The sequence below is a fragment of the Pseudophryne corroboree genome, chromosome 2, assembly GCF_028390025.1.
Source record: "Pseudophryne corroboree isolate aPseCor3 chromosome 2, aPseCor3.hap2, whole genome shotgun sequence".
Taxonomy (NCBI): Eukaryota; Metazoa; Chordata; class Amphibia; order Anura; family Myobatrachidae; genus Pseudophryne; species Pseudophryne corroboree.
Window position 1 is genome coordinate 844,445,124 of NC_086445.1, and position 14,260 is coordinate 844,459,383.

The 14,260-nt window shown below is 45.0% G+C and overlaps 1 protein-coding gene and 1 long non-coding RNA gene across 2 annotated transcripts; one reads left to right on the forward strand and one right to left on the reverse strand.

Annotated features, from left to right (window-relative positions):
- Positions 1-258: 258 nt before the first annotated feature.
- LOC135051300 (uncharacterized) lies at positions 259-1,387 on the forward strand. Its single transcript, XR_010242171.1, has 3 exons — positions 259-558; positions 841-966; positions 1,247-1,387. It is a non-coding gene; the product is annotated as an uncharacterized LOC135051300 (long non-coding RNA).
- Positions 1,388-1,439: 52 nt separating this feature from the next.
- On the reverse strand, positions 1,440-6,053 carry LOC135049845 (serine/arginine repetitive matrix protein 1-like). The gene is made up of 7 exons (XM_063955777.1): positions 5,916-6,053; positions 4,407-4,585; positions 3,718-4,237; positions 3,134-3,640; positions 2,921-3,046; positions 1,764-2,845; positions 1,440-1,481 (listed from the first exon to the last, which is right to left on the reverse strand). Exons 2-6 carry the CDS (start codon positions 4,581-4,583, stop codon positions 2,160-2,162), a joined length of 2,016 nt encoding a protein of 671 aa, XP_063811847.1. The 5' UTR covers positions 4,584-4,585; positions 5,916-6,053; the 3' UTR covers positions 1,440-1,481; positions 1,764-2,159.
- Positions 6,054-14,260: the final 8,207 nt, after the last annotated feature.

Here is a 14,260-nt window from a genome sequence, read left to right on the forward strand (position 1 = left end):
AGCTTAAACGGTTCTCTTCCACAGGTACTGCGGTGTATCTTCCCAAGTGGCGTGGATGTGAGGAGACACGACATTTCACCCGATGTTCCATGGGCGACCTACTGGTGATGTGGACCTGACCCTCCGCCATGTAGCAGACAACCACCTCAGGTGAGATGCAATTGACCAACAAAACTCACTTGTCCTAAATCACCCTGGCATGTCCAAAGTGCAGCCCTACGGCACTTGCGTCACTACACATCCAAACATTCCCTGAAACAGCAATGCTGGATCAGGGAATGTTTGGATGTGTAGTTATGCAAGTGCAGGAGGTTTGCATTTGGGCTGCTGCAACCCGCTTGTGTTGTGTGGACTGTTGTATGTACCTCCTTTTTCAGCCCCAGAGTGACACTATCACCCATACCTGAAAGCTTAAACGGTTCTCTTCCACAGGTACTGCGGTGTATCTTCCCAAGTGGCGTGGATGTGAGGAGACACGACATTTCACCCGATGTTCCATGGGCGACCTACTGGTGATGTGGACCTGACCCTCCGCCATGTAGCAGACAACCACCTCAGGTGAGATGCAATTGACCAACAAAACTCACTTGTCCTAAATCACCCTGGCATGTCCAAAGTGCAGCCCTACGGCACTTGCGTCACTACACATCCAAACATTCCCTGAAACAGCAATGCTGGATCAGGGAATGTTTGGATGTGTAGTTATGCAAGTGCAAGAGGTTTGCATTTGGGCTGCTGCAACCCGCTTGTGTTGTGTGGACTGTTGTATGTACCTCCTTTTTCAGCCCCAGAGTGACACTATCACCCATACCTGAAAGCTTAAACAGTTCTCTTCCACAGGTACTGCGGTGTATCTTCCCAAGTGGCGTGGATGTGAGGAGACACGACATTTCACCCGATGTTCCATGGGCGACCTACTGGTGATGTGGACCTGACCCTCCGCCATGTAGCAGACAACCACCTCAGGTGAGATGCAATTGACCAACAAAACTCACTTGTCCTAAATCACCCTGGCATGTCCAAAGTGCAGCCCTACAGCACTTGCGTCACTACATATCCAAACATTCCCTGAAACAGCAATGCTGGATCAGGGAATGTTTGGATGTGTAGTGATGCAAGTGCAGGAGGGTTGCATTTGGGCCGCTGCAACCCGCTTGTGTTGTGTGGTCTGTATTTACCTCTTCTTTCCTGTCCCAGGGTGACACTATTACCCACATCTGGTAGCTCATACTGTTCTCTTCCACAGATCTTCCGGTGTATCCTTCCTAAGTGGTGTGGACGTGAAGAGACAGATCCCCTGATGTTCCCTGGGCAATCTTACATACAATTCAACTGCATTACAAATTTTAATAAAAACCACAGGAAACTTCTATTTTTAAAAGTTTATTGAAGATAAAAAATTTAATAAAGTTTGAAAGTTAATTAAAAAAAAAAAAAATAGTTTGTTCTTCTTTACATTCTTTTCTTGTGTATATAGATATCTGTGGGGAAAAGAGGAAAAAAAAAGTATATTAAAGTAATAACACACTTGTTCATTTTTTCCAATGAAAATTTGTGGAACACAGCCCAGCATGAGACATTGCTGGGCGGTGTTGTTCTACAAAGGCATGCGATTCAAAGTGAAAGAGTGTCGTCAGTGGTCAGCACTTTGACAGGCTAACATTTGTGGAACAACACAGCCCAGCATGAGCCATTGCTGGGCGGTGTTGTTCTACAAAGGCATGCGGTTCAAAGTTTCTTGAATTAAATTTGGTTCTACTCACCTTGGTACGCTCAACACAATCTTATTCCGTCCACTTCATTTTTCCTCACAAATCCTATGAATAAGTCAAAAACACAGACTAGTGAATAGTAAATTCACACAATGAAAGTCTACAGTACATCATTACAAAAAGGATTTTTTGAAGAAAAAGGGGGTATCAGAATAGCTCTTTGGCCCATCATACATGTAGCCGCAAGGAGCTTTCATCCGTTACCACACGCGCCCGCATACATGCCCGCGCATGTATGCCTACACAAAGCTCCTTGGTAGTACCCGGTCACGGGTGGGGAAGCCCAACAAAGAAAAAACAATAGTAAGAAAAACAACAAACTAATGGGAGGGGAAGACAGGGATACATGAAAAACATTTAAAATAAAATAAAATAATACGACCGGGTTTATGGTGGAAGTCTGTCCGGATCCTCTTCTTCCCCCTGATAGGGCGTGGATGTCCTGGGAGGCTGGGGAGTATGTCGACTGGCCCTCGGTGCCCATGCTGCTGAAGAATGTGCGGCTGGTGGTGGAGGCATCTGGGGGGTGGGGTACATCCCTGTATATCCCTGGTACATCTGTGACTGACTGTACTGGGATGGGACTTGAGGAAGGGTACGATGCGTCCTTGTGGCTTGAGACGGCGGATATGGTGGATCACCAGCGTGTTGATGAGCTGGTTCTGGGAGCTTATCATAGATCATCTGCAGTGTGGTTGCGATGAGCTGTTGGCTGGAAGCGGAGTGTCGATGACTATCCGACATGTTCTTATTGCTTTCTGCCAAACATGTGGTTTTTTCCACAAGCTTGACCAAGGAATCGGACATGATGTTAAGTATGTTCCTATTCTCCCTACGATCTTCAATTATGATCTGTAGTATTGTGGCCGTGCTGTCGGAAATAGTCTTCTGCAGTTCATGCAGATTGTTGGACATTTTCTCCATTGTCCTCTCAATGTTGTCCAGTCTGCTTCCCACAACATTTGTGTATGTATCCTGGCGTGTCCCAATCTCTGATGCCAGGGTGTGAACCCTCTGAACAGTTGAGGGATTCTGCCCTTCCTGGATGTCTGCCACCACATTCATTTGGGCAGCTGAAAAGAAAATTAGACAATATTATCCAAATTCAACAAACATTTTTTGGAAGGTTCACAATTCAATTTACTCACGCAGGGATGTAGTAACTGGAGCCTCCTGCACTTCCACCTCGTCATCCTCTGACGACTCCTGTAGGAGATCCGGCCTGAAGTACGAACCAACCCCCGAAGCTAGTCCGCTGCTGGTTCGTGGCACCACTGTTTGCAAAATAAATTTTGGAAAAGTTGATAAACTTTACACAACTACTGCCCCCCCCCCCCCCACACACAAAAAAACAAACAAACCTTCTCCATCCTGTGATGCCGCTGCTCCAGGAGCTCCACTTGTCCTCGTTTCGGAAGACTTTTCAAGGGTCTGGCTGGATACATCTGCACGGCTGTCCTCAAACCCAAGAAAAGTTTCGTCAGTTAACCCTGTAGACTCAAACAGATCGAGTGATGGGTCCACAAGGGTTGTGTCTTGAGGCTCTTCAGTCACAGTCCCAGAGCTCCTGGAGAGACGACGATCTGGTGATGGCCTGCGCGCAGGAGCTGTAGTTTGGCGCCCATCTTGTGGTGTGGTCGCCGACGGTGTCTGGTGCACAGGTGATAGTCTGTGCACTGATGTCGTCTGGTGCACAGGTGACCAACTGCGCGATGACGAACTGTGGCGCACAGGTGACGATCTGTGTGCTCGCGATGCTTGCGGCGCAGTTGATGGTCCGCGCGCTGCTGCCGATGCCTGCTGCACAGGTAACGGTCCGTGCGCTGGCGATGTCCTGTGCGCAGGTGATGTCCTCTGGGCAGGTCTGTCTGAAAAAAAAAAAAAAACACATTAGCACATACAAAAATTTTAAAGGGAACTACAGCTCATGTGAATGTATTCTTACCATCAGACCTCCTTTTGGACGGCTGGTCTCCCGCCTTCCTCCGTCTTCTGGGCGGTTCTTCCTCCTCGAGAAAGCCAGCAGGACGGCTGGAGTCCACACCTCCGCGAACTCCTTCGACCATGACAGGGTTCAAGCGCCTTCTAATAACGTTCTCCCAGGGTAGCCACTTCAAATTGAGAGCCGGGCCACCTCCCGTAGCTGTCTCATGTCGGCGCTGAATCCCCATCTTCTTCTTGGTCTGTCTGCGGCAATCACTGTACCGCTTCAAGCAATTTTGGGTGCTCCGACGGTTTCCAGAAATTGCAGTTACTTGACTGGCGATGGATTCCCAGATGTTCCGCTTTACCTTAAATGCTGTTTTCTGTGCCCTTGATCCATACAAAACGTCGTAGGACCTGTCGACGCAATCCACTAGGACACAGTTTTCCGCCTCAGTGTATCTGGGTCCACGCGGCTTTTTCTGTCCTGCTTCTTCACCAGAGGCTTCCTCCTCCGACTGCTCCTCTGGCTGGCTTCTTGCCTTTAGGGATTAAAAAAAAATAAAAATACATTTTATTAAGATCGGTATGTACCTGTGAGTGTCAGTATCCCTGGCATTGCGCACCTATTACAGTAGGTGTGCATGGCATTGCACAAACTACAGTGGGTAAAGTTTGATGCTATTTGTGTCTGCAGGTGTGGTTAAGTACCTTTTTACTAGGCTTTTTCTTGGACTTCTCATGGGCCCTTGACGACCGCGGCTGGTCACTAGATGCCTGGTCGGTCGCATCCGCCTCCTGGGTTGGCTCCCACTCCTCATTGCTTTGCAGGGATATATCCGAGGGGGTGGGGGAAGGGGCGGATCGGGTTTGTTTGTCCCTTGACATCTCTGTTATAAAAAAAAAAAACCACACATGTATAAATGGCTGACCCTCACAAAATGGCTGCCCCTTACAAAATGGCTGCCCCTTACAAAATGTCGACCAGGCTGTCGACTCAACTTGCTCCAAATCACCCCAAAATGGCCAGAAAGCATCCCTGCACACTCAGGAGGCACCCCACAGCAAAATTAGGCGGGAAAACACATGTTTGAAAAACAATCAGCCACACATGTCAACCTGGCTGTCGACTCAACTTGCTCCAAATCACCCCAAAATGGCCAGAAAGCATCCCTGCACACTCAGGAGTCACCCCACAGCAAAATTAGGCGGGAAAACACATGTTTGAAAAACAATCAGCAGCACATGTCAACCTGGCTGTCGACTCAACTTGCTCCAAATCACCCCAAATTGGCCAGAAAGCATCCCAGCACACTCAGGAGGCACCCCACAGCAAAATTAGGCGGGAAAACACATGTTTGAAAAACAATCAGCAGCACATGTCAACCTGGCTGTCGACTCAACTTGCTCCAAATCACCCCAAATTGGCCAGAAAACATCCCAGCACACTCAGGAGGCACCCCACAGCAAAATTAGGCGGGAAAACACATGTTTGAAAAACAATCAGCAGCACATGTCAACCTGGCTGTCGACTCAACTTGCTCCAAATCACCCCAAATTGGCCAGAAAGCATCCCAGCACACTCAGGAGGCACCCCACAGCAAAATTAGGCGGGAAAACACATGTTTGAAAAACAATCAGCAGCACATGTCAACCTGGCTGTCGACTCAACTTGCTCCAAATCACCCCAAATTGGCCAGAAAGCATCCCAGCACACTCAGGAGGCACCCCACAGCAAAATTAGGCGGGAAAACACATGTTTGAAAAACAGTCAGCAGCACATGTCGACCAGGCTGTCGACTAAACTTGCTCCAAATCACCCCAAAATGGTCAGAAAGCATTCCTGCACACTCAGGAGTCACCCCACAGCAAAATTAGGCGGAAAAACACATGTTTGCAAAACAGTCAGCAGCACATGTCGACCAGGCTGTCGACTAAACTTGCTCCAAAACACCCCAAAATGACCAGAAAGCATCCCTGCACACTCAGGAGGTACACCAATGCTAATAGAAGACCCAAAAAAGTCAATAAAAAAAAAAAAAAAAAACGTGAAAAACTACCCCAAAACACAAGTCTCCCTAAAAATGCAGCAACACAAGCAAGGGGCTATACACATACCTGCACACATGCACACATACACAAACACCCCATGTACACCTCATGGCAACCCCCACTACACAAACACATACATGCAACACCAGACACACATGTGGTACTTACCTACAAATGTAGTAAAAGCTCCTAAAATGGCTCTGCTCCGGGGTAACAGGAATCCTCCTGACTGTCCAGGAATAAAGCCTGCTGGGGTGTCCAAAGATATCCACAGCAAACAACCAAATTGTTAGCTCTGCTCCTCCTCACACCTCTCTGCAGGTTCACAAAATGGCTGCAGAGCACATGCAGCAAACAAGCCCTAATAAAGGGCTGCTTTGGGCGGGAAGGCGAATTCATTACGCCCACTACTCGCCGATTGGCCTGGATCCGCCTGCGGGAGGGGCGAATCGTTTTTTCATTGAATATAGTGAATCCAGGGTCCCGGCGACAGGGCTGTGGCTGGCGATAGCGGGCGAATCGCACAGAGGCGGATCTAATGCCGCGATTCGCCCGCTATTGCATATACCCCACAGTGTTTAAATCAACCTTAATATTGTTAATATTAGTGATGAGCGGGTTCGGATCCTCGGGATCCGAACCCCCCAGTACTTCACCCATTTTACATGGGTCCGAGGCAGACTCGGATCCTCCCGCCTTGCTCGGTTAACCCGAGCGCGCCCGAACGTCATCATCCAGCGGTCGAATTCTCGCGAGATTCGTATTCTATATAAGGAGCCGCGCGTCGCCGCCATTTTTCACTTGTGCATTGGAGATGATCGTGAGAGGACATGGCTGGCGTCCTCTCAGTTTCTATGTTCAGTGGGCTGCAAATTGTGCTGCAAATATCTGTGCTCAGTGTGCTGCAAGTATCTGTGCTCAGTGTGCTGCAAGTGCAAAGATCTACGTTCTCTGCCTGAAAAACGCTCCATATCTGACTGTGCTCAGTGTGCTGCAAATACCTGTGCTCAGTGTGCTAATTGTTTTATTGTGGGGACTGGGGACCAGTAGTATTATATAGTAGGAGGACAGTGCAGAGTTTTGCTGACCAGTGACCAGTGACCACCAGTATTATACGTTCTCTGCCTGAAAAACGCTCCATATCTGTGCTGCATTGTAGTATATAGTAGGAGGACAGTGCAGAATTTTGCTGACCACCAGTATAACTATATATATATAGCAGTACGGTACAGTACAAATAGGTTTTTTTTCCCCCAGCGCAAGATTAGTAAAGATGAGAGACACGTGAATAAAAAACAATTTCTTTTATTCTAAAATTTCATAAATAAGAATGTCTTATAATCGTTAATACAAGTGTAAAATTTCCTTTAAGATTGTCTAAGAGGAGTATGTAATAAAATTGCTATATGGCTAGAACTGTGTGTTCAAAATAAGGGTTTGTAGGTGGATTTGAATAAATGTGAATAATTTATAAGGAAAAACCCTCTATGAATACCTATATAGAGTAGGGGATGAAGAGTACTATACGGCAAAATGTGCAAATATGCAAATCCTCTATAGTTACCTATATACAATAGGGAATGGAGGGTGCTGTACTGCAAGAGAATTATTTGTGCAATATGGAATTAGTTGTTATGACACCTATTACCGGTAAACATACAGACAAACTACATAAAACACATATGCTAGATATAGAGAAGGTGCACTTTCTAGCGACTTAACCTCTCTGATGTACTTCAAGTTCTGCAACTTCCGACAGGCACAAGATTTAAAGTTCATGTGTAGCTCAGTCTTAATAAATGTTGCAACGTCAGATGTCACTGTGGGTTTTGATATAAAGTATTGGTCTCAAAGTTCTGGTATACCTTAGTGTTAGCTGTATTCCAAATCCTTGGTAGCTCAGGTGGGTTTTCCGGATGAGTTGTCCCCCTAAGGCAGGTGAAACTGGAGTCCGCCGGCGGAGATCCTGCAAAAGCCGTTTCTCAGCGCTGAACGGCAGTGTGCGGGATCGATTTGATCTGTAATCGACGCGTTTCGCCTTGGATCAAGGCTTCCTCAGGATAGCAGATAAATCCTTCCAGACCTCATCCCGTCTTTTTATGGGGGTTTGCATGTGGCGGCATTTCATCGTACTTCCGGTGTGGCGTGCGTTCCATGATGATGCTATGTCCTGTGTTTGCGTTCCAAAGCTGATGTGCATGACGTGTTTCCTGGATACCTTGTGTTCCACAGTGATTTCATATCCTGCATTTGCGTTCCAACCCGATATTTGACTTCCGGTATCAGATATGGTTTCGTACATAGCACAAATATTTAATTTTTCCATCATTCCACTTTGTGGTGAAAGTATTTGAATTATGTGGGACTTTATTAACTGATTATATCATTTCTACGAGTATTACCAGTACTCCATATGACAGACAATAACAAAGCCGAAAAACAAACACGCAAAACAAACACATAACAAACAATAGTGAATAAATAATTCTCATCTATGAATTATGATTTTTTTGAAAAATAGTAATGATAAAGGGAGATCTAAATGGGATATGCAGATAAAGTGAAAATAAAGAATTTATTGTAATATGAGTTTGGCTCTATGTGGAGGGGTATCAAGTCTAATTAATCCTTATTTTTGTATGTATATCCCTTATCATGAAATGAAAGGGGGGGCGAGCCTTCTAAACATTTGAAAAATAAATAGATTAGAAAAATAAAAATAAAAATAAAAATAAAATAAAAAATATATAAAAAATAATAAATAATAAATAAATAAAAAATGAAAAATCTAAAAGCTGGGGAAAGGGGATGTTCATTCGGAGGGTCTTGTTTGTTATATATTTCCATTTTATGTTAAGAACGGATTAAGGTCGAAATCAACGTTCAGCCCTTTAGGTGTCAAAGTTCCCATTCTATAAATTAATTTAGTTTCCTCTTTTATGAGACAATCTTCTAACTTTCCTCCTCTCCAGGGTGTGGCAATTTTTTATGCCACACCCTGGAGAGGAGGAAAGTTAGAAGATTGTCTCATAAAAGAGGAAACTAAATTAATTTATAGAATGGGAACTTTGACACCTAAAGGGCTGAACGTTGATTTCGACCTTAATCCGTTCTTAACATAAAATGGAATTATATAACAAACAAGACCCTCCGAATGAACATCCCTTTTCCCCAGCTTTTAGATTTTTCATTTTTTATTTATTTTTTATTTATTATTTTTTATATATTTTTTATTTTATTTTTATTTTTATTTTTATTTTTCTAATCTATTTATTTTTCAAATGTTTAGAAGGCTCGCCCCCCCCTTTCATTTCATGATAAGGGATATACATACAAAAATAAGGATTAATTAGACTTGATACCCCTCCACATAGAGCCAAACTCATATTACAATAAATTCTTTATTTTCACTTTATCTGCATATCCCATTCTCGTTTAGATCTCCCTTTATCATTATTATTTTTCAAAAAAATCATAATTCATAGATGAGAATTATTTATTCACTATTGTTTGTTATGTGTTTGTTTTGCGTGTTTGTTTTTCGGCTTTGTTATTGTCTGTCATATGGAGTACTGGTAATACTCGTAGAAATGATATAATCAGTTAATAAAGTCCCACATAATTCAAATACTTTCACCACAAAGTGGAATGATGGAAAAATTAAATATTTGTGCTATGTACGAAACCATATCTGATACCGGAAGTCAAATATCGGGTTGGAACGCAAATGCAGGATATGAAATCACTGTGGAACACAAGGTATCCAGGAAACACGTCATGCACATCAGCTTTGGAACGCAAACACAGGACATAGCATCATCATGGAACGCACGCCACACCGGAAGTACGATGAAATGCCGCCACATGCAAACCCCCATAAAAAGACGGGATGAGGTCTGGAAGGATTTATCTGCTATCCTGAGGAAGCCTTGATCCAAGGCGAAACGCGTCGATTACAGATCAAATCGATCCCGCACACTGCCGTTCAGCGCTGAGAAACGGCTTTTGCAGGATCTCCGCCGGCGGACTCCAGTTTCACCTGCCTTAGGGGGACAACTCATCCGGAAAACCCACCTGAGCTACCAAGGATTTGGAATACAGCTAACACTAAGGTCTACCAGAACTTTGAGACCAATACTTTATATCAAAACCCACAGTGACATCTGACGTTGCAACATTTATTAAGACTGAGCTACACATGAACTTTAAATCTTGTGCCTGTCGGAAGTTGCAGAACTTGAAGTACATCAGAGAGGTTAAGTCGCTAGAAAGTGCACCTTCTCTATATCTAGCATATGTGTTTTATGTAGTTTGTCTGTATGTTTACCGGTAATAGGTGGCATAACAACTAATTCCATATTGCACAAATAATTCTCTTGCAGTACAGCACCCTCCATTCCCTATTGTATATAGGTAACTATAGAGGATTTGCATATTTGCACATTTTGCCGTATAGTACTCTTCATCCCCTACTCTATATAGGTATTCATAGAGGGTTTTTCCTTATAAATTATTCACATTTATTCAAATCCACCTACAAACCCTTATTTTGAACACACAGTTCTAGCCATATAGCAATTTTATTACATACTCCTCTTAGACAATCTTAAAGGAAATTTTACACTTGTATTAACGATTATAAGACATTCTTATTTATGAAATTTTAGAATAAAAGAAATTGTTTTTTTATTCACGTGTCTCTCATCTTTACTAATCTTGCGCTGGGGGAAAAAAAAACCTATTTGCACTCCAATCCTTAACAGCGGAATTAGGTAGTGATTCCGCATTCCTTCCCTGAGCAGCATTCACAGTAAAGTAAGAATATTAATCTGTTAGCGCAGTGCCAAACCGTTTCTAGTTAGTACGGTACAGTAGTCCACTGTTCTACCTACCTCTGTGTCGTCAAGTATACTATCCATCCATACCTGTGGTGCATTTCAGTTCTGCACAGTTTGCTGACCACCAGTATATACTATATAGCAGTACGGTACAGAAGGCCACAGCTCTACCTACCTCTGTGTCGTCAAGTATACTATCCATCCATACCTGTGGTGCATTTCAGTTTTGCACAGTTTGCTGACCACCAATATATACTATATAGCAGTACGGTAAAGTAGGCCACTGCTCTACCTACCTCTGTGTCGTCAAGTATACAAGTATCCATCCATACCCGTGGTGCATTTCAGTTTTGCACAGTTTGCTGTCCACCAGTATATAATATATAGCAGTACGGTACAGTAGGCCACTGCTCTACCTACCTCTGTGTCGTCAAGTATACTAGTATCCATCCATACCTGTGGTGCATTTCAGTTTTGCACAGTTTGCTGTCAACCAGTATATAATAAATAGCAGTACGGTACAGTAGGCCACTGCTCTACCTACCTCTGTGTCATCAAGTATACTATCCATCCATACCTGTGGTGCATTTCAGTTTTGCACAGTTTGCTGACCACCAGTATATAGAGCCAGTTTGTGCAAGGAGAGATTGATTGCTTGTTTTTTGGTGGGGGCCCAAACCAACCAGTCATTTCAGTCACAGTCGTGTGGCAGACCCTGTCTCTGAAATGATGGGTTCGTTAAAGTGTGCATGTCCTGTTTATACAACATAAGGGTGGGTAGGAGGGCCCAAGGACAATTCCATCTTGCACCTCTTTTTTCTTTCATTTTTCTTTGCATCGTGTGCTGTTTGGGGACTATTTTTTTGAAGTGCTATCGTGCCTGACACTGCAGTGCCACTCCTAGATGGGCCAGGTGTTTGTGTCGGCCACTTGGGTCGCTTAGTTTAGTCACACAGCTACCTCATTGCGCCTCTTTTTTTCTTTGCATCATGTGCTGTTTGGGGACTATTTTTTTAAAGTGCCATCCTGTCTGACACTGCAGTGCCACTCCTAGATGGGCCAGGTGTTTGTGTCGGCCACTTGTGTCGCTTAGCTTAGCCATCCAGCGACCTTGGTGCACCTCTTTTTTTCTTTGCATTATGTGCAGTTTGGAGACTGTTTTTTAAATCTGCCATCCTGTCTGACACTGCAGTGCCACTCCTAGATGGGCCAGGTGTTTGTGTCGGCCACTTGGGTCGCTTAGCTTAGCCATACAGCGACCTTGGTGCACCTCTTTTTTTCTTTGCATCATGTGCTGTTTGGGGACTATTTTTTAAATCTGCCATCCTGTCTGACACTGCAGTGCCACTCCTACATAGGCCAGGTGTTTATGTCGGCCACTTGAGTCACTTAGCTTAGCCATCCAGCGCACCTTGGTGCACCTCTTTTTTTCTTTGCATCATGTGCTGTTTGGGGACTATTTTTTAAATCTGCCATCCTGTCTGACACTGCAGTGCCACTCCTAGATGGGCCAGGTGTTTGTGTCGGCCACTTGGGTCGCTTAGCTTAGTCACACAGCTACCTCATTGCGCCTCTTTTTTTTCTTTGCATCATGTGCTGTTTGGGGACTATTTTTTTGAAGTGCCATCCTGTCTGACACTGCAGTGCCACTCCAAGATGGGCCAGGTGTTTGTGTTGGCCACTTATGTCGCTTAGCTTAGCCATCCAGCGGCCTTGGTGCACCTCTTTTTTTCTTTGCATCATGTGCTGTTTGGGGACTATTTTTTAAATCTGCCATCTTGTCTGACACTGCAGTGCCACTCCTAGAGGGGCCAGGTGTTTGTGTCGGCCACTTGTGTCGCTTAGCTTAGCCATCCAGCGACCTTGGTGCACCTCTTTTTTTCTTTGCATCATGTGCTGTTTGGGGACTATTTTTTAAATCTGCCATCCTGTCTGACACTGCAGTGCCTCTCCTAGATGGGCCAGGTGTTTATGTCGGCCACTTGAGTCACTTAGCTTAGCCATCCAGCGCACCTTGGTGCACCTCTTTTTTTCTTTGCATCATGTGCTGTTTGGGGACTATTTTTTAAATCTGCCATCCTGTCTGACACTGCAGTGCCACTCCTAGATGGGCCAGGTGTTTGTGTCGGCCACTTGGGTCGCTTAGCTTAGTCACACAGCTACCTCATTGCGCCTCTTTTTTTTTTTCTTTGCATCATGTGCTGTTTGGGGACTATTTTTTTGAAGTGCCATCCTCTCTGACACTGCAGTGCCACTCCAAGATGGGCCAGGTGTTTGTGTTGGCCACTTATGTCACTTAGCTTAGCCATCCAGCGGCCTTGGTGCACCTCTTTTTTTCTTTGCATCATGTGCTGTTTGGGGACTATTTTTTAAATCTGCCATCTTGTCTGACACTGCAGTGCCACTCCTAGATGGGCCAGGTGTTTGTGTCGGCCACTTGTGTCGCTTAGCTTAGCCATCCAGCGACCTTGGTGCACCTCTTTTTTTCTTTGCATCATGTGCTGTTTGGGGACTATTTTTTAAATCTGCCATCCTGTCTGACACTGCAGTGCCTCTCCTAGATGGGCCAGGTGTTTGTGTCGGCCACTTGTGTCGCTTAGCTTAGCCATACAGCGACCTTGGTGCACCTCTTTTTTTCTTTGCATCATGTGCTGTTTGGGTACTATTTTTTAAATCTGCCATCCTGTCTGACACTGCAGTGCCACTCCTAGATGGGCCAGGTGTTTGTGTCGGCCACTTGGGTCGCTTAGCTTAGCCATCGACCTTGGTGCACCTCTTTTTTTCTTTGCATCATGTGCTGTTTGGGGACTATTTTTTTGAAGTGCCATCCTGTCTGACACTGCAGTGCCACTCCTAGATGGGCCAGGTGTTTGTGTCGGCCACTTGTGTCGCTTAGCTTAGCCATCCAGCGACCTTGGTGCACCTCTTTTTTTCTTTGCATCATGTGCTGTTTGGGGACTATTTTTTAAATCTGCCATCCTGTCTGACACTGCAGTGCCTATCCTAGATGGGCCAGGTGTTTGTGTCGGCCACTTGTGTCGCTTAGCTTAGCCATCCAGCGACCTTGGTGCACCTCTTTTTTTCTTTGCATCATGTGCTGTTTGGGTACTATTTTTTAAATATGCCATCCTGTCTGACACTGCAGTGCCACTCCTAGATGGGCCAGGTGTTTGTGTCGGCCACTTGGGTCGCTTAGCTTAGCCATCCAGCGACCTTGGTGCACCTCTTTTTTTCTTTGCATCATGTGCTGTTTGGGGACTATTTTTTAAATCTGCCATCCTGTCTGACACTGCAGTGCCACTCCTAGATGGTCCAGGTGTTTGTGTCGGCCACTTGGGTCGCTTAGCTTAGTCACACAGCTACCTCATTGTGCCTCTTTTTTTCTTTGCATCATGTGCTGTTTGGGGACTATTTTTTTGAAGTGCCATCCTGTCTGACACTGCAGTGCCACTCTTAGATGGGCCAGGTGTTTGTGTCGGCCACTTGGGTTCGCTTAGCTTAGTCACACAGCTACCTCATTGCACCTCCTTTTTTCTTTGTATCATGTGCTGTTTGGGGACTATTTTTTAAATCGGCCATCCTGTCTGACACTGCAGTGCCACTCCTAGATGGGCCAGGTGTTTGTGTCGGCCACTTGGGTCGCTTAGCTTAGCCATCCAGCGACCTTGGTGCACC